The sequence below is a fragment of the Alosa pseudoharengus genome, unplaced genomic scaffold (genome assembly GCF_046254945.1).
Source record: "Alosa pseudoharengus isolate Yale_2024_CS ecotype anadromous, Long Island Sound unplaced genomic scaffold, YU_APseudo_1.1 YU_APseudo_1.1_scf_23, whole genome shotgun sequence".
In the NCBI taxonomy this organism is placed as follows: domain Eukaryota; kingdom Metazoa; phylum Chordata; class Actinopteri; order Clupeiformes; family Clupeidae; genus Alosa; species Alosa pseudoharengus.
Window position 1 is genome coordinate 1,553,951 of NW_027468685.1, and position 20,710 is coordinate 1,574,660.

A 20,710-nucleotide genomic window follows, 5' to 3' on the forward strand; every position below is an offset into this window, starting at 1 on the left:
ACACACACTCTCACACACTCTCTCACACACACACACACACACACACACACACTCACACACACACTCACACACACACACTCTCACACACTCTCTCACACACACACACACACACAAACACACACACACTCTCAATCACACACACACACACTAATGATGGCCGCTTTCCACTATCAACCACCTTGCTAATTTGACCCTTGATAAAAATGCTGCTTAATATTATATTATGCTACTAAATGGTGCCTCTTGTAAATAGACTGACATTAATGTTGAACGTTTTATGTAAAGGCATCTTTCCTCCGATTTCTGTTAGATGCAGTATCAGACCCCATGGGCCATGGATGTCAGCATGAAGTGTGTGTGTGTGTGTGTGTGCATGAAGTAGTAGGCCAAAGAGTGGATTTATGAATTAAGAATAAATAAATTAGCCTGTTTTCAAACAGATATGAAGTTCATGGTCATTTATGTAGGCTTGCGTGGGTGTCATTATGTGAAGCCCATTTTGCCACTATTAGCCACCTAGTTAAAAATGAAAAGGCGAAAACAAGGCTTTGTAATCGCAGGTATCTTTGGCTGACAGGTTCAAAACTGGACAAAATTTGAGTAGGATCATTATGACTGTTCCGTTCATGGGGAGCCATATCAGCTACACACACGCATGCACGCACACACACACACACACAGATGACTTCTTTATTTGTATCCACAATTCAGAATAAATATTACATAAGGACACACATTTGAAAGGCACAATAACTGCTCAGACAAGGTTCAGTCATATGACTCCGTTGCCAATAACAATTAGGTGTAAACTAATATTACTACGCTAGGTCAAAGTGCTATTGCGCCACACATTGTAGTTCTCCTGTTTATTCGCTTGGAAAATCGCCACGTTTCATGTTGTGTGACCTTACACATTTTTATCAACTACTCGTGCAACTGTATTTAAGTAGGGAAAACGTGGATGTTTTTGATTAGTGCTATCTTCCTCCCTCTATGGCTACGTCAAAGCCCGCTTGCATAGCAGCATGCTAACACATTCGCGCCGCGCACCAGAGCGTTTGAGTGCACATACCGTCACGGGAGAGGTATGACTCAACTCGTGAAAGTTAAGGTAAGAACATTACTACTGACATTGGGTGGCGTGTTCCTTTAAATAGGTTTCCTCTAGACATGGGTCAAAACAACAGCCTACTTCCAGCATGAATACATTCCTATTGCTCTCATCAATAACAACAATATCAGGCCTGATGGCATTTGTGTCACAAAACACAGGCATCTCCACATTACATGGCACAAAGACAACATTTGGGGCTATATTTTGGGGCACCAGCGCATGGCGTACAGTTCGTTTTTCAGTCGCGCGAAGTTGAATTCGGTATTTTGCACCTTTATTTTTTAAGCATTGCGCCCAGGGGTGTGGCAATTAACAACCTAGGGCGGGCCCTGGCGCGTTCTCTAAAAATCGCTATCATACACCACCTAAACCTGGTCAGAAGTCAATGGCGAGTTGTTCATATGCTATTTTAAGAGCGCATGTCAACAGTCATATTGGCAGGTGCACGCACCATCCTTCTATCATTCATGAACGCACACCAGCGCACGTCCATGCAAAGCATTACAAATTGCACGATTACAATGTTAAACATAATTAGAATAAAGATATTACGAAATACTGTACATCTCATGATGAGTAGTTATTCACCATCATTTGCAAATTGGTAATGACGGTTAAAAGTGATTAGGGGAGAGGCGAGAGACACGTATGGAGCACAGCTGAAGACGCACTGTCACGAGATATAAGCAACTCCTCTGCAGGATAAATGTTGTTTTATTCAGTCATTTGAGCAACATTAGGGTAAGTGTTGCTTTTTCCAGCCTATGTTTTCGATGGTAACCCATTGTCAGTCAATAGTGAAAGTAACTGCATATAACTGTCTTGTCGTTGACTGACTTCCTTGGTGAAGTTAGTTTCACTTTGCCAATGAGTTCAAATAATAGACGAGTGCAAATGCGTGAAGGCTATGCTAAGTTTTAGTAAAGCATGGTTTAAGAATGACTATTCCATACGGTCTCGCAAGCAGCCTCCTTCAAATGCGCCGTTGAATGCCAAAATACCGATGCATTTATCTGACATATCCGTTGCGCCGTTAAAGGGAATGACAGATGTCATTCTCATTGGTTTAAAATGATGTTACGCCCCAAACACACCCATATGACTGATTAAAAGACCTAGGAACACCTTGTTACGCCATGCGCTCCACTTTTGAGGACGAAAACCCTCCCAATGTGAACTGGACATCCTACTAAATTTGAATAGACTTTTGACGAGTGACGATGCACTTTAGAATGTCATGATAGGGCCCTTAGGGTTAACAAAGCAGTTCATTTGTATTGACACTGTAGGTGGAAAGATGGATGGTATACTTTTTGATATAATGTTTACAATCCTGTCATATGTAAGGGATAACGGCCGCTGAGGTGTCCTGTTATACGGAATTAATGGACGAGGGCGAGGGGCAAGAACTCTCCGACGCGCAGCGGGACAAACTGCCCTTACTACCAAAGGCCAGTTGTTAGTTCCATCTCTCCCGTTGTCAAGCAGGCTCATTGCAGGATTCTGGTTAGTCTGGTCAGTTTAGGGCAAATGGCTGCAAAAAATGATTAACATTTGAGACAATGTTTTTCTGGTCATTTAGGGCCTAATAAACAAAAAAATGCAAGGAGCCCAAAACATTAGGTGGGGGAAGGCCCTGAAATGGCCACGCCCACTTTTTTTATACAGATAGAGAGAGTCACAGAGAGTTGGTTTTGGGCTTAAAAGATGCAGAAACACCATATTTATATTAGTGTTATGAACAAGCATAGGCCCTAAAACCTTTACTTTTTGAGTTATTCACGAAAAACTAGTTTCTGCATGGTTCACAGGCCACGTTTCATGTATCAGCCCCTGAAGGTTGTAGAGAATCATATTAGGTTTTGGTGTGAATCTCATCTTATATCAATGTTATGAAGCACCAAACTCCCTAAATGACCTTAATTAATTTTAAATATTGATGCAAAAAAATTATAAGAACTTACTGTCGCAAACATCTGTATTTTAGCTTTGAGAACCACCTAAATCTATGGAATTTATTCTGAGTTAGGGACCGTTCGTTATTTATAAACGGGGTCACCGGAGGAAAATAGGGGAGGGTCATGTCTTTTTATTCTTTGTTGAGGGGAGGGTCACCTAACTTTTTTTGTCTAGGAGGGGGGGTCACCCATCTTTTGTATTAATGAAAACAGCAAAAAATCAAAGTGGCTTGTTTGATTGTTGATTTCTGTCGCCATATAACGTTCTCTTTCGTTCCATAGCTCTGTCAATATTGAACAATGAAAATAAGGGAGATTTCCCGGGTTTCTCACGCAAAATACGGAAAATGTCAACATCCGTCCCCATTAACGTTGGAAGGGTTGGAGCAACAAAGTAGCCTACTTTATTTATGCCTAACATCCTATATCCATTTGGTCAACTTTATCCAGCCCTAAAAAAGCTAACTTTGGTTTACTTGTAGTTTACCGTGTAGCCTAGCCTAACTTTAAACAGTGTGCATGCTTATAAAGCATATCCTACTTGTGCTTCATTCATCCACACATCCAGCTCCTAACGTTTTGACAAGCATATCTACCAATTGACCTTGTTCCTGCCCATCTCTAGCTTTGCTGTCTCCATCCTTTCTGTTTTTGTTGTTTGCAAAAAAATATATAGTAGGCCCTATTTATTGGTAACCAGCAACAAGTGCAATTTGTTAATCGCTGTCATTCTCTCTCCTGCCAACAAAAATGTGTTACGTTCCAAGTAGCAGTGCGTAATTCTGCTTCATAAAGCAGAATACAGAATACAAATACATTGGTCATATAAATAGCCAGTTTATGGTCTACAGTGTAGGCTAGAGTTGGTAAGTTATGGTAGGCCAACTTGGAGTGAATATACAGGGGGATTTCTTTGGCTCTTAGCCTGACAGGTGCGCACGTAGGCCTACTGTAGGTTAACATCACTCTGAGTTCGCATTCAAGCAAGCAAAACGATGATTTGAATACATCTGTTTCTCTGGAAGGGCAAGGGGTAACAACAGGACAACACAGAGACAGGGCAGAATGCAGGACTAATGTTATGAGAGTATTACAGTAATATGGGATATTCTACGGGAAAATATTAAAACGGCAAGACAGCAGGGAAACGTTAAAATGATAAACCCGGAAAAAGTTGGCATGTTAGGTATTTTTCGGTCCATGTGATTATTTGTGAAATTGTGCAAACGGTCTTTTCAAGTCATTTGAGAAGGAAGGAGTGTAGCAAGCTCCCAAATTGACGCTCGTCTGAGAAATTGAGTTTTGGATAATGTTCAGCTTCGGCAGCTTTACAATGACTGAGGAAGCCTAGAGACGAGTCCATAGCAACAACTTCATGTGTTGAATTTGTTATTACCCAGTGTGCTTTGTTGAATGGTCTCAATGTTTTATTGTTTTATTTCATGTGAATACTTACTAGAGGAGTAAATTATTTCAAGTAGGCTAATGCAGTTGCAGGAAGTGTGCATTTAGTTTCCATGCTTATCGTGTTTCCACAACAATGTTAGTGAGTAAATCTACAGAAATGGCCACCATCTTGGTGAAGTGTGATGTGTAAGATCAGAAAGCAGAGGGTGAGTTTAGAACGATTGCTTGAGTCGATGTGTTTTCATAGCGCTCCATAGCACTAGGTATCGACGTTTGGCCGGGGAGGGTCATGTCTTTTTTCAAAAGACTGTTGGAGGGTCGTTGAAAATTTTCTTGCAGGCAGGGGAGGGTCATGCAACTTTTGATTGAAGCACTCAAAATCCCTCCGGTGACCACATTTATAAATAACGAACGGTCCCTTACTGAACTTACTTGGATGGATCAGATCAGATTTCCGTTCGAAACAGCTGTATTGTATCGTTTATCAGACTATATTTGTGCTTAACTCGTGTACTAAAAAATCAGTGAAGTTCTGCTTTTCCTGATTTGATGATCTCCCATTTGACTGAACTGGCATGTGCTTGACATGGAAATGTCATGTAAATGAAAGCACCGTGTGCAACGTTTTCATTTTTAAATCCACAACAGGAACTTGGAGGAAGGTACATAACAGACAGATTGATAGATAGATACGTTATTGATCCCAAAGGGGAAATTCAACGTCCCAGTAGCTTAACAAATCCATCAATAAGGACATTAAAAGATACTAAATCAAGGATCCATGTGAATGTACGAAGGATGTATAAGCATGAGGCTCTTGCGTGACTGGGCAGGGACTGACCCTGTGTTTCAGTATGCAGTGGTAAGGTGCTCTATGAGGTGTGTGTCATTGTGGTAGTGCAAAATAGTCCAACAGTGCAGGGATAAAGTCTAGAGACCAGCAATAGAAATGGACAATATAAGAGATAAATGTAAGCATAGTAATAGAACAGTTATTCTAAAACTGATAGTTCCGGTCCTTGATTGTGATTGGCTGAATCGCGTTTGATGCCGTTGTAAAATCCAGCACAAACATACACCTTGTTTGCATTCCGTTCTATATTACTGCGCTACCATAACTTGATACAAAAGTGAAAGTAGCTGCGTCTCGACGTTGCTTGGCAACCATTCAGATAGAGGAAATATATTTATTGGCGGAAGAATGATTATCTAGGAATAACTCGTTATATTTCTAGTTGCTGTGCCTGTACTTTACGTCTACAACAGCTAAGGGGGGTTACTCCTCTAGCACGTCGTGCCTAACAACGCCCCTTAGCTGTTGTAGAATCAGCGTAACCATTGTAACCTACGGCCTCTCGGGGCTTATTGCTTAATAGTGTTATTATATGGACAGTATAAGAGAAAAATGTAGTAATATATTAATTATAGCAGCAGTGCAAGGATAGGTTTGAAGTAATAGGATATCAGCCATTGGTCAAGTATGAAGTTAGACCACAGTCCACAGTGGAGGGAGGGGTTGTGCATGTGGGCTAATATAGCCTGTAAACAGTGTAGACAGCGTAAGCAGCAACAGTGGGCGAGTGGACAGTCCGTACACAACATTGTTATAGGAGGTCATAAAAGTGTAGAAGAGGGTGGAGAGGCAGATAGACTAAGTAGAGAAGTCGATCTCTTCTCTTCCCTTTCGTGAAGCATTGAAGAGTTCAATGGCCCTGGGGACAAATGACTTCCTCAGTCTGTCAGTTGTGCATGGCAGTGAGCGTAGTCTCCTGGTCAAGCTCTTCTGCTTTATGGTAGTGCTGTGGAGTGGATGACACTCATTGTCCAAGATGTTGATCAGTTTGTTCAGGGTATTTTTGTCTGATATTGAAGTGATGCACTCCAGTTCAGCTCCCACTACAGAGCCAGCCTTCCTTACCAGCCTGAATAGTCGCCCAGCATCCTTCTTCTTAGTGATTCCTCCCCAGTATACCACAGTACAGAAGAGGACACTGGCAACAACAGACTGGTAAAACATCCAGAGGAGCTTGCTGCACACATTGAAGGACCACAGCCTCTTCAGGAAGTACAGGCTGCTCTGCCCTTTCTTGTAGAGTGCTTCAGTGTTGGCTGACCAGTCCAGTTCATTGTCCAGGTGGAGACCCAGATACTTGTAATTGTTTACCACCTCCACATTGACCCCCTCAATGGTGACTGGCAGCAGAGTGGGCTTAGACCTGCGGAAATCCACCACCATCTCCTTGGTCTTAGCGGTGTTGCACCATTGCACAAAGTCCTCCACCAGGCTTCTATACTCCTCCTCCTGCTCGTCCCTGATACACCCCACAATTGCAGTATCGTCAGAAAACTTCTGCATGTGGCATGACTCAGTGTTGTAGCAGAAGTCAGATGTGTACAGGCTGAACAGGACTGGAGAGAGCACAGTTCCCTGTGGCGCTCCGGTGCTGCTGATCACAGTGTCAGAGAGACAGTTCTTCAGTCTGACGAACTGTGGTCGCTCTGTCAGGTAGTCTGTCAATCCAGGATACTAGTTGAGCGTCCACACCCATCTGCAGGAGCTTGTCTCCCAGTCTGAGGGGCTGGATGGTGTTAAAAGCACTGGAGAAGTCAAAGAACATGATTCTCACAGCACTTTTCCCCTTGTCCAGGTGAGAATGTAGCCTGGAAAATCCAGACCCTGGTAATCTAGAAAGATTTACGGTCTGGCCACGAACAACGTAATGGCCCAACTCAAGGGGCGGCACCAAGCATGCACTTGAAAATCTCACTGCACATGCACACACACAGGCACGCACACTTACACGCACGCACACACACAGGCATGCACATACGCATACACACACACACACACACGCACTCATGCACACACACACACAAACACACACACATGCAGGCAAGCAAGCACACGCACACACACATACACATACACACACACACACACAGTGGCGTGCACAGACATTTTGGGGGGCAGGTGCTCAGGAGGGGGGGGGGGGCACTTTTTAGCGCACGTGGAACACTTAATTATAAAAAAAATTACACGCACATGTTGAATGAAATTTGACTTGTGCTGCAATTAGTAAATCAATATACAATTAAGACAATAAAGAGACCAAAATGTGTTAATTTATGTTGCCTAACAAAACCTATACAACAGAAAACGTTCGTCTTAACACATAGATTTGCAATTGCAAACTCTACCGAAATTATTTGTAGCCTATGTGGTCGTCCTCACGTTATCTGTCATTGACTTGGGCTACAGCGTAAAACTTTATCAGGTGACCAGTCGGCTAAAAATGCTTAGTTGTTTGATGCTGTATGAGACATTTTACTGCACAACAAAATGATTACACGTTGGGCTTAGAGGGCAAACTGTACGATTTTACTTGATCTATAAGACAATAAAGAGACCAAACAGTACGAGAAGGAGTTATAGTGGGCTACTGACTGTTGTCATTACATGATGCAGATGCAGATGGGCATTTTTCACAGGTAATGGGGAACTTCCCGTTTCTTCTGTCACAAAAAGATGTGTTAATACATGTTGCCTAACAAAACATATACAACTGAAAACGTTCTTCTTAACACATACATTTGCAAAATCTACCGAAATTATTTGTATGTGGTCGTCACGTTATCTGTCATTGATTTGGGATACAGCGTAAAACTTTATCTAGCTTCATCTAACTAGTTTATCAGGTGACCAGTCGGCAAAAATGCTTGTTTGGTGCTGAATGAGACATTTTACTGCACAACAAAATTATTACATGTTGGGCTTAGAGGGCAAACTGTAAGATTTTGCTTGATCTGTAGCCTATGTCACCTGGCTGATGGGGCACGGGAGAAGCAGCCTGTCAGCAACCATGCCTGCTATCTGAAGACGCTTACTGAACTGCTATGGTGCTGCGCATCTGGCGTGCCCTGCGTGCGACCGCGCGAGTTCACGTGACAAAGGAAGAGAGATAGGCTGGTCGGGTGTGCGCAAGGAGGTGGCTCATTTCGGGGCATTGTTTCAGTCGTTTTTAATGGCTCAGGTTTTCAAAAGATCATTTCAAAACCGACCTCAGTAAAATCTTAATAATATTAATAAAAAACAAGTTTTCGCTGGCATTTTCGCTGATAAAGGGCAAACTTCCTAGTGCTTTAGCACCACCTAGTGTTTATGTATGCACGCCTATGCACACACACATAAACACACACACACACCATTACCCCTCCACACACACACACTCACAACCCCACACACATAGTTAGAATTTAAACCACTTTTACTTTAGCACGTTGGCAGCATGAGTCAGGGGTGTATTTTTCGTTTTTGTGGTTTCAGCCATTTAGTAAAAATATGATCTGATATGAAGTTTGCAAAGTACACCGAGTAGCCTAGAACTGATCAAACTCCACCAGTAAACCACCAAAGTAAAATCTCCAGAGCATTCAGGGCGGGCTCTGGTGATAGGCCAATCCAGAGCATTCAGGGCGGGCTCTGGTGATAGGCCAATCCAGAGCATTCAGGGCGGGCTCTGGTGATAGGCCAATTCAGAGCATTCAGGGCGGGCTCTGGTGATAGGCCAATCCAGAGCATTCAGGGCGGGCTCTGGTGATAGGCCAATCCAGAGCATTCAGGGCGGGCTCTGGTGATAATCCAGAGCATTCAGGGCGGGCTCTGGTGATAGGCCAGAGCATTCAGGGCGGGCTCTGGTGATAGGCCAGAGCATTCAGGGCGGGCTCTGGTGATAGGCCAGAGCATTCAGGGCGGGCTCTGGTGATAGGCCAGAGCATTCAGGGCGGGCTCTGGTGATAGGCCAATTCAGCATTCAGGGCGGGCTCTGGTGATAGGCCAATTCAGCATTCAGGGCGGGCTCTGGTGATAGGCCAGAGCATTCAGGGCGGGCTCTGGTGATAGGCCAATTCAGCATTCAGGGCGGGCTCTGGTGATAGGCCAGAGCATTCAGGGCGGGCTCTGGTGATAGGCCAATTCAGCATTCAGGGCGGGCTCTGGTGATAGGCCAGAGCATTCAGGGCGGGCTCTGGTGATAGGCCAATTCAGCATTCAGGGCGGGCTCTGGTGATAGGCCAGAGCATTCAGGGCGGGCTCTGGTGATAGGCCAATTCAGCATTCAGGGCGGGCTCTGGTGATAGGCCAGAGCATTCAGGGCGGGCTCTGGTGATAGGCCAATTCAGCATTCAGGGCCGATTGTTTATTTGTTGCGTTGTGTGTACAATAAGTAATACAGTTTTTTTCTAATTGCTAAAACACCATTTTTTGCAAACTGTTGTGGTTTTATCAAAATACTTAACACAATTCACAAAACCACACACCCAAACTGCAAAATACTTCATATATCCTGCAAAATGAAGCACTGCAACCAAAAACTACACATAGCATTATCAAAATCTTTTGCACCACATGGCACACACTTCATTCATATTACCCGATTTTTGTCTAACCAACTACACACTGTTGGGCATAATAAAAAGCACTCTCATCTTTAGTATGCTTTGCCATAATACTAAAACAAATTGTAGAATACTGTATTCTTCAGATTGTTCACATGCACAGAAATATTTGCATATACACACACATGCTGTTGAAACATTTATTTTATTTTTTCACCAAACAAGTCAGTGCAACATATGCACAGCAGATATATTTACATTGGAGTGAACAAAAATATGCTCACAAAAAACAGTAAACTGAAAAAAGGAAATTTCAGATAAATGTTGTTGTCTTCTTTGGCCATGAACTCCTCTACCAGCTCTCACTCTTCCTCCCCCTCTCATTCTCCCCCTCCCTCTTCCTCTCTCTGCAACGTCTTCCATTGTTGTTGTAAAAAAAGGTGCTCACCTGTGGTCTTTTCATAGTGCTTACTTCCTGATTGAAGTGGTAACAATTAACCATTGAGGTGTTTGGCCAGGTGGCACATATGTTGGCCAATTAGCTCATGTAGTGTCATTTTGAATGGCAGTGTTTTGAAATGGCAAACGTGTCTTTTGTAGAGAACCATGTTCACTGCATTTGAAAAGTGCCATTTTGAATCATAAAATGTGTGTAAAAAAAGAAAATGTGTTGAGTTTGGAGAGTTAAGAAGAGGTTTTGCTCTCTGTGTATGTTTAAATAATTGTGCTTTGCATGTCATTTTAGTGTGTTAGCAATTGGAAAAAACTGTAAAGTCTGTTTGTCGCATTGTGTGTTGAGCATGATAAATAAGTAACAAATGTGTGTTGTCACATTGTGTGTTGAGTCATATAACGAGTGTGTGTGTGTAGTATTGTGTGTTGAGTCATATGAGTGTGTATGTGTGCTATTGTGTGTTGAGTCACATAACGAGTGTGTGTGTGTGGTATTGTGTGTTGAGTCGTATAACGAGAGTGTGTGTGTGTAGTATTTTTTGTTGAGTCATATGAGTGTGTGTGTGTGGTATTGTGTGTTGAGTCACATAACGAGTGTGTGTGTGTGGTATTGTGTGTTGAGTCGTATAACGAGTGTGTGTGTGTGTAGTATTGTTTGTTGAGTCATATGACTGTGTGTGTGTGTGTGGTACTGTGTGTTGAGTCGTATGAGTGTGTGTGTGTGGTATTGTGTGTTGAGTCGTATGAGTGTGTGTGTGGTATTGTGCGTTGAGTCACATAACGAGTGTGTGTGTGTGGTATTGTGTGTTGAGTCACATAACGAGTGTGTGTGTGTGTGTGTGGTATTGTGTGTTGAGTCTTATAACGAGTGTGTGTGTGTGTGTGTGTGTGGTATTGTGTGTTGAGTCATATAATTGTGTGGTATTGTGTGTTGTCACATAACGAGTGTGTGTGTGTGGTATTGTGTGTTGAGTCACATAACGAGAGTGTGTGTGTGGTATTGTGTGTTGAATCATATGAGTGTGTGTGTGTGGTATTGTGTGTTGAGTCACATAACGAGTGTGTGCGGTATTGTGTGTTGAGTCACATAACGAGTGTGTGTGTGTGGTATTGTGTGTTGAGTCGTATGAGTGTGTGTGTGTGTGTGTGGTATTGTGTGTTGAGTCACATTACGAGTGTGTGTGTGTGTGATATTGTGTGTTGAGTCACATAACGAGTGTGTGTGTGTGTGTGTGGTATTGTGTGTTGAGTCGTATGAGTGTGTGTGTGTAATATTGTGTGTTGAGTCACATAACAAGTGTGTGTGTGTAGTATTGTGTGTTGAGTCACATAACAAGTGTGTGTGTGTAGTATTGTGTGTTGAGTCGTATAACGAGTGTGTGTGTGTGGTATTGTGTGTTAAGTCACATAACGAGTGTGTGTGTGTGTGGTATTGTGTGTTAAGTCACATAACGAGTGTGTGTGTGTGTGTGTGTGGTATTGTGTGTTGAGTCTTATAACGAGTGTGTGTGTGTGTGTGTGTGGTATTGTGTGTTAAGTACTATAACGAGTGTGTGTGTGTGCGGTATTGTGTGTTGAGTACTATAACGAGTGTGTGTGTGTGCGGTATTGTGTGTTGTCAGTGATGGCGTCTGCTGGTCTGCTGCTCCTGCTGCTGATGTCATCCTCCCTCCTGGTTTCCATGGTGAACGCCTCTCCACCTGCCAAACGCAACCTGCAGGTGGAATCCTCTCAGCTTACCAAACGCACCCGACCAGGGGAAGTCACTTCGGACGATTTAAACAACGGCAAAGTAGCGCTTCAAGTGGCTAAAGCAGGGGGTTTGGTTGCTCTTAACATCCTTGAGAAGCTGTTGACCGCTGCCATCCCTGTTTCAGCGTTAATTTCACCAGCTATGCCAGCTGGCATGCTGGCAACTGGTCTTCTGAGTGCAACACTGGCTGGTGTGTCGCTGACACAGGATTATGTTGGTGATGAAGCAAAATTAGATGTTGCTACTTTAAAAAATGAATTTAGAAATCTACAATCTAAAATGGATGGCCATTTTAAAGATCTGAAATGGGATGTCTGGGCTGCTTCAGTTTACAAAATCAATGTACAATGGGATTTGTTCTTAATAATGAATGATGCTGTTTTGAAGGCAACAGATGACAAAGCAAAGATGGCACATATAAATGAGTTTGTGGACAAATACGATCCTAAGCATGTAATTGCATTGTATAATGTGCTGAAGGATGAAGAGACAGTGTTCAAGAATAAATTTAAAGTAATGCTTCGTGAACATGTTAACTGTCATGAAAAGGAGCTTGCCATAATCAGTGACCGTATTAGTCTGCTTATATACAAGGGCAATACAATGAATCAATTATACTATGCTGTCAAGGGCTTACTGTGTGAGGCCAGAGAGGAATCGCAAGTTGCAATTGCATATGATGTATTATTGCTTTTGTCCGAAGTCCATAGGTCCAGCGTTTCTCACAGCATTGAATGTGTTCAAAATGATGTAAAAGAAGTCATTAACAAACACACTGCCAATGACCGTCAAAAGCTAGCCGATGATGTCTGGAAGTCTTTGAATGAGAATTATGACCAGTACGACTGGATGGTGGTGGCATTTAAATCCAAACACTCCTCTAGTGTCTTTCCAACCCTGAGGAGCCACATCTTGACATATTTTACTAGTGTGTCAAATGATGAGGTCACTGTGAGTGTAGCCAGACAAGTGAGAGGCTCTCAGACATTACAGATAAAAGACATTACAAACACCATTACCAGCTGCGTTGGGACGACCACTCTGTGCTATAGGGTGGCAGAAACACTCCGCTTATGTGACAGAAAGGTGGGACCATGGGGAGGAGTCCTGGTGACCGAGACATATACGGCTGTACACGCCTTCACGAGGAAAGCTCATGACAGCCACAATTGTAAGGAGATGGAGGAGGAGGAGGTCAGTGCCTTTCCAGAAGTACACTCGGTTAAGACTCCTTATATCTACTCTGGGGCCTGTGAAAAGTCCCCGGGCGTGAAGGGTGGCAAGTTTGTTGTTATGATTAAAAGTCAGGAAGAAATTATTGGTAAAAAAAATCCCTGCGAAAGGATGAATTGTGGTGGGGGTCAGTGTGTTTCTATGATGTCCCATGGCATCTTTCGGGCCCTGTGCGAGTGTAAATATCCATACTATGGCGAGCAATGTGAAAAGACCATAGAGAATTACAAGAAAGAGTTAAAGAAACAGGGCCAGGATAATATAGCCACACGAAATATATAGGTCCGTAATATATAGGTCCGTTATATATTACGGACCTATATATTACGGACCTATATATTACGGACCTGTATATTACGGACCTGTATATTACGGACCTATATATTACGGACCTATATATTACAGGTCCGTAATATATAGGTCCGTAATATACAGGTCCGTAATATATAGGTCCGTAATATATAGGTCCGTAAGCCCCGATTTCCACCAGATCCATCTACGTTTCATTCCGTCTGCATTCTCCACTCTGTTGCCACGCCGATGCAGCTTGTAGTCGCCACTAGACTCACTGCTTGTCATTCCACCAGCTGCACCACGACACGTTTCAGAGGTGTTTCAGCACATCGACGCTTTGCTTTGCTTTAAATCACATGACAATATGCATTTGTAACACCTAGACCACGATGACAAATAAAATAAATGAAACCTTTGCACCATACATACTGTAGAAACATACACAAATAATGAAGAGTCTTCAACACAACATGATATGCTGCTTCTGAAGCACACTTGAAGATGAGCAGAGGACGAAATAAGAACATGACGCAGACGGGACGTTACAGAGACCGATTCAGTGGAAATAATTAACTTAAGAGTCGCAATGCGCTTCGCTAATAGTGTGGTCTGGTGTCAAAAAATCTCATGAAATGCTGTCAGCTTATCCTGGATGACATATTTTGATAAATTGTAAATGTATGTATACTCTTTTGATCCTGTGAGGGGAAATTTGGTCTCTGCATTTATCCCAATCCGTGAATTAGTGAAACACACACAGCACACAGTGTACACACAGTGAGGTGAAGCACACACTAATCCCGGCGCAGTGGGCTGCCTGCAACAACAGCGGCGCTCGGGGAGCAGTGAGGGGTTAGGTGCCTTGGTCAAGGGCACATCAGCCGTGCCTACTGGTCGGGGTTCGAACCGGCAACCCTCCGGTTACAGGTCCGAAGTGCTAACCAGTAGGCCACGGCTGCCCGTTATTTTGTAATATCGTAAAGTGTACTAAAATATTCTAATCTAATATTTGTCTTAATCTTGAGGACTAAAGATATTTAATGTGTGTGCAGAAATAATTTTACATTTTTACAACAATTTGCTTTGTGGACAAGATGCTCTGCTCACCATCACACTATTTGCAGTGCATCTAGTCCACTTTGTAAACAAATATAAGAGTTCTGGTGCATTTCATGAGATTTTCTGATAGGCCCTACCTTTAATATTTCTAAGTTTAGCTACTCATGGTGTATTAACTTCTGTGTAAACAGTTCTGTGTAAGATCTTACTGATGAAAATGGCAGCTGAGACCTGAAACAAGGTGTGAACATCCCAACACAAATCCACAGAGCCTGTTCTATTACATTGGCTGGTACTGAGAGGAGATCGGTCTTAGAGCTATTTCCATAAACTATGGCAGTGTATCAGAGTTAGTCAAATCTGAAGGGAGTATGGCCTTCTGTAGCCTAAATAATTTCTATTCTAATCTGCACCAATTCCAAAATTAAAATTTGAAACCAATTAGCAAAGTTTCTTGAATTTATGTTAGAAAAAGTTTTGGTGTGTGTATGCTCATGAACATGGCAATCAGAAAAATGAAGTTAATGCATCATCAGTTGATAGATGGAGCTTTAGCTCAAAGCTAAAGCGTAAAGTAAAGAGCCTCTGTACTCAGGCAGGAGGGAGTCTATGCCATCCATTAAGTCAATTAATAATATTAATATTATCAATAATGATTGTAATAAATTATTTATCTCTGTGGGCCATTTTCACTGAAGTGGACAAAATGAGTTGCTCCACGAAAAAGTTATACAGAAAGAAATAGTGAATACCAAACCAATAATGTGCAAAAAATATGTGGCTAAAATGTATGAAAATGTGAAATTATCTTTTTATTTGAAATTATTTCAAATTCAAACATGACTTTTGACTGTATTCATGTGTATTCATTTTTATCTGTTCCCATTTTTCTCTTTTATTTTACTTAGACCCACCTGGGGCAAGAAACAAAATACCAAATATATATTTGATACATACACTGTTAAATACATTACAAGTTTCATTCAATTTGTTTTATGCTTCCATACAAATGTTATGATCACTTCCTGCCTGGCCATGTGACCTGATTGGGCAGAGTTTAAACCAATGAAAATGCTTTTCCTGCTTTAAGCTTCTATCCTGCTTTTGCAAGTTGCTAAAATAAATAAAAAGATAAGTTTCATTGACATTGGCGTGTCCTTCTTTAAGCTACAGTCAACAGTCATTGATAGTCATATATATACAGTACCCTCCAGAATTATTGGCACCCCTGCTAAAGTTACTAAAAAGAGGAATATAAAATCCTCTTTTGGAAATTGATCTTAAATTTAAAAAAAAAAAAATATATATAGAAATAACCAACCTTTAAGGACACCAATTTTCTTTGTGAATGAATAATGTATCATACATAAATAAATGTTGTTCCTTAAAATACAGGGGTCAAAAGTATTGGCACCCCTATGTTAAATTCCCATAGATTTTTGTTTTTTTTCAGTTATTTCTTGGATCCAGGATACTATGCATCCTGATAAAGTTCCCTTGGCCTTTGGATATTAAAATAGCCCCACATCATCACATAGCCTTCACAATACCCAGAGATTAACATGGTGTTATTAGCTGGTTTGATTTGCATTGAGCTCAATGAGCATCAAACCAGCTAATATTGTTACTTTGTAGCTAACTTGTACAACTTTGTACACATTAATTAGGTCTACTTCGCTATATATATATATATATATATATATATATATATATATATATATATATACCCACTCCTAAAAATGGAGGAAAGAGAATAAAAAAACTCTTTTTGACAATACGTGTCATGAATTTGGCACCCATTTAATTAAATACTCTGTTAAGCCCCCTTTGCAATTACAAGAATATCCAGTCCCTCGACAAAGTGCAAAGTAAAGAGCCTCTGTCCTCAGACAGGAGGGGGTCTATCCTCCATTAAATCAATTAATAATGTGTTTATTAGATGATAAAGTGGAGAAAATTAGTTTGCCCACCTCAAAAAATGTGATACATACAGAAATGTCGAATACCTCAATGTGCAAGAAATCTGTGGTTAAAATGTGTGAAAATTAAAAATTTAAAAATGATCAATGTCACTGTATCCATATGTAGATTTCATACATATCCCAATACATTCCCTACCACATGGTACCAGTATGCCATATCACAATACAGGTTTTCTTCTCGCACTAACAGTATCCGGTAACCTCGAGAAACTATCTAGATCTATGTGAAAAATGGCCTGATTCCTCTTTAAAGAAAGAAGCATATAAATGATTCCCCTGTGGGCTCACCCCAGAGCATAACTGGTCAAACTCACTAAGACACTCAGACAGACATGGACACAGACACAAACCCCTGCTCCATGCTGCCCCCTAGTGTCCACTCTCAGCACTACAGCACACAAACCCCTGCTCCATGACACGAGTCTCCTCAGGAGGCCTGCTGCATGCTGCCCCCTAGTGTCCACTCTTGGCACTACAGCACACAGGCCTGCTGCATGCTGCCCTAGTGTCCACTCTCGGCACTACAGCAAACAGGCCTGCTCCATGCTGCCCCCTAGTGTCCACTCTCGGCACTACAGCACACAGCATACATAAGAGCACACAGGCCACCAGAGTTCATAACATCACACAGCACACAGGCCACCAGAGGAGTGTGTGTATGTGAGTGTGTGTTCATAGCATCACACAGGCCACCAGAGGAGTGTGTGTATGTGAGTGTGTGTTCATAGCATCATACAGGCCACCAGAGGAGTGTGTGTATGTGAGTGTGTGTTCATAGCATCATACAGGGGGCTGTGTGTGGAGCTTTATTCAGCAGCAGACATACAAATGGCCACATGAGGTGTGTGTGTGTGTGTGTGTGAGAGAGAGAGAGAGATAACAATTCAATGCTACGCACAGGGGTTTTCATTCAGTGTTGAAGAGTGAGATGTACACTAGTGAGATGTACACTACAGTAGGTCTCATTCAGTGTTGAGAAGTGAGATGTACACTAGTGAGATGTACACTACAGTAGGTCTCATTCAGTGTTGAGAAGTGAGATGTACACTAGTGAGATGTACACTACAGTAGGTCTCATTCAGTGTTGAGAAGTGAGATGTACACTACAGTAGGTCTCATTCAGTGTTGAGAAGTGAGATGTACACTAGTGAGATGTACACTACAGTAGGTCTCATTCAGTGTTGAGAAGTGAGATGTACACTAGTGAGATGTACACTACAGTAGGTCTCATTCAGTGTTGAGAAGTGAGATGTACACTAGTGAGATGTACACTACAGTAGGTCTCATTCAGGTTCTTTTCCTCTCAGATCCACAGTCTGTGTAGATCATCAGCACAAGGACTTCACATCTCAGAGAAGAAATACAAACAATCCAAGAAAACAAAATGTCACTACATTGACGCTGTTAAAACACAGAATATGTTTATTTCAGCTATTAAATGCCAGTCAACACATAACAGGACCGTGTGGATATTGATTCAGCACTTCCGAATCAAATGACCAAATAACCTCCTTGGTTATCAGATAAACAATTTACATCAGATAAACAACTTTCAGTTTGGTTTTCTTCTAGATTTCCAGGTATCTCGTTTTTTTTCTTTCTCTGGCTTTCTGTCTTGCCCTTTTTACTCTTCTATTTCACTCTCCCTCTCTCATTCTCTCCCTCCCTCTCTCTCTTTCTCCCTCCCTCTCTCTCTTTCTCCCCCTTCTCTCTCTCTTTCTCTCCTTCCCTCTCTCATTCTCTCTTTCTCCCTCCCTCCCTCTCTCTCACTCTCTCATTCTCTCCCTCTCTAGTTAAACTTTGCCATGCCTGGAATGTTTGCACAAATTTCATTAACCATTAAGAAGTTGCACGCAGTGTTGAATGTACAAAAAGAAAAATCAATTGATAAGAGACCTAAATAACTGATGTTTCTAAACACTAGCGTCTTAGTCTGCTTCTATACAAAATATTAGCTATTAGCTGTTAGCCATTAGCCTGTTAATGATAAACTCAAACCCCACTTACATTAACTTTAGTATCCACGTTAACCACACATACACAGCAATCCTCCTATAGAAGCATCATTATACACTTTACATAAGATTTGTATGCCCGGGTGCCCCCACAGGCATGCTGGGTAATGCAGTACAGTCAGTAGGTAGCTAGTTAGCATGAGGGGCAGCTAGCGGTTATTAGAGAGGGGCTGTCTCCTGACGGCTGCTCAAGGCTAAACATGCAGGAACTAGACGACTCTCCCCCATTTGGTCAGCAGCAGCACTCCCCCTCTCTAGAGCTGCCTTCCACCCGCCCAAACAAACAAACAAGTAAACAAATAAACAAATGAACCAACAAATGAATCAACACAACAAATCCAATAAACTGGGAACTTATCGTGTCTCTGTATGGGTCATTCTTGGGTCATTCATGTCTGTGTGGCTTTGCAGTGTGTGTGTGTGTGTGTGCGTGTGTGTGTGTGCGCGTGCGCGTGCGCGTGCGTGTGCGTGTGTGTATGTGAGTGTGTGAATGTGTGTGCGTGTGTGTGTGTGTGTGCGTATGTGTGTTTAGGCATGTAAGTGAGGAGGTGTGGATCAGGTGAGACTCTCGTGCAGGTGAGGGGGGCTTACAGATGGACAGAGAGGGCAGCAGAATGCCAGTGTGTGACGTATCCTCATTCAGACACAGAAGGCCTTATTTAGGAATTAAGATGAGTGCAACACACACACACACACACACACACACACACACACACACATTTGCATACAAGTGAGTTTCTCTAACCACACACTCACATCTGACCTCAAACCAACCCATTGGTGAAGAGAAAGAGCTGAATGTGCAGTCTGGGGCTTTAGGGGCTGCTGGACTGAGGGGGTGAGGTTATGACGGTTGGGCTATGAGGGGGTTGGGGTATGAGGATGGGGGGGTTGGGGTATGAGGGGCTGCTGTAGGTAGGGGCTGCTGGACTGAGGGGGTGAGGTTATGAGGGTTGGGCTATGAGGGGGTTGGGTTATGAGGGTTGGGCTATGATGGGTTGGGTTATGATGGGTTGGGTTATGAGGGTTGGGCTATGAGGGGGTTGGGTTATGAGGGTTGGGCTATGATGGGTTGGGTGTACTGAGGGCAGTTGTGTGTGTGGGGGGGGGGGGGGGGGGGGGGGGGCGTTTGGCTTGTGTGTTTAGTTTAGGCAGAGTGGTATAAGGCTGAAGGGAACGGAGGTTGGGGGTGTAGGGTAGTTCAGCTGGGTGTAGGGTAGTTCAGCTGGGTAGTTCAGCTGGGTGTAGGGTAGTTCAGCTGGGTGTAGGGTAGTTTAGCTGGGTAGTTCAGCTGGGTTTAGGGTAGTTCAGCTGGGTGTAGGGTAGTTTAGCTGGGTGGGGGTGTAGGGTAGTTCAGCTGGGTGTAGGGTAGTTCAGCTGGGTGTAGGGTAGTTTAGCTGGGTGGGGGTGTAGGGTAGTTTAGCTGGGTGTAGGGTAGTTCAGCTGGGTGTAGGGTAGTTTAGCTGGGTGAAGGATAGTTCAGCTGGGTGTAGGGTAGTTTAGCTGGGTGGGGGTGTAGGGTAGTTTAGCTGGGTGGGGGTGTAGGGTAGTTCAGCTGGGTGTAGGGTAGTTTAGCTGGGTGTAGGGTAGTTTAGCTGGGTAGTTCAGCTGGGTGTAAGGCAGTTCAGCTGGGTGTAGGGTAGTTTAGCTGGGTGGGGCAGGAGTTTGGTTGAAAGAGCAAAGATGGGGGTGGGGTGGGATTGAGAGGGCAGGGATGCTGGGTAAAGGGAGAATCAGGGGGAGTCTAAGTGTGGATCCTCCCCTGGCAGGGGCGTGGCCTCTGGCTGCTTCTCTATTGGCTCCGAGTTGGCAGTGGAGTTCATGACCTCTTCGATGTTGCCAGGCGACGGCGTCGGGGTTACCTTGGTCTGGGGGAAGACAAGATGGCCGACAGAGACATGAACGCAAACCAGAGTCAGAAAAGAAAAGGAAAAAAAAGCATCTGTGTGAGGGCGTGGAGAAGAAGTCTTGTCTTACGTCAGCGCCTACCTTTAGAGTTTCCACTCTCTCTTCGAACGACTTGAAGGTGGGCGTGTTCCTATAAGAGA

At 43.0% G+C, this 20,710-nt stretch overlaps 1 protein-coding gene and 1 long non-coding RNA gene across 6 annotated transcripts in view; one reads left to right on the top strand and one right to left on the bottom strand.

Annotated features, from left to right (window-relative positions):
• The window catches only part of LOC143140303 (uncharacterized), a 17,677-nt gene extending 3,438 nt beyond the window's left edge, over window positions 1-14,239 (top strand). The window contains exons 2-3 of the long non-coding RNA XR_012990631.1: window positions 11,949-13,594; window positions 13,748-14,239. This is a non-coding gene — a long non-coding RNA (uncharacterized LOC143140303). The remainder of the gene's footprint in view (window positions 1-11,948; window positions 13,595-13,747) is intronic.
• Window positions 14,240-18,042: 3,803 nt separating this feature from the next.
• tpd52 (tumor protein D52) overlaps window positions 18,043-20,710 on the bottom strand; it is a 40,639-nt gene continuing 37,971 nt past the window's right edge. For 3 of the 5 annotated variants that reach the window (XM_076301094.1, XM_076301090.1, XM_076301092.1), the window contains 2 exons: window positions 20,640-20,700; window positions 18,043-20,530 (listed from right to left, as the gene is read on the bottom strand). In XM_076301094.1, coding sequence (XP_076157209.1) covers window positions 20,396-20,530; window positions 20,640-20,700 — 196 coding nt within the window. In that variant the 3' untranslated portion in view covers window positions 18,043-20,395. The remainder of the gene's footprint in view (window positions 20,531-20,639; window positions 20,701-20,710) is intronic. The other 2 variants (XM_076301091.1, XM_076301093.1) reach the window with 1 other exon arrangement.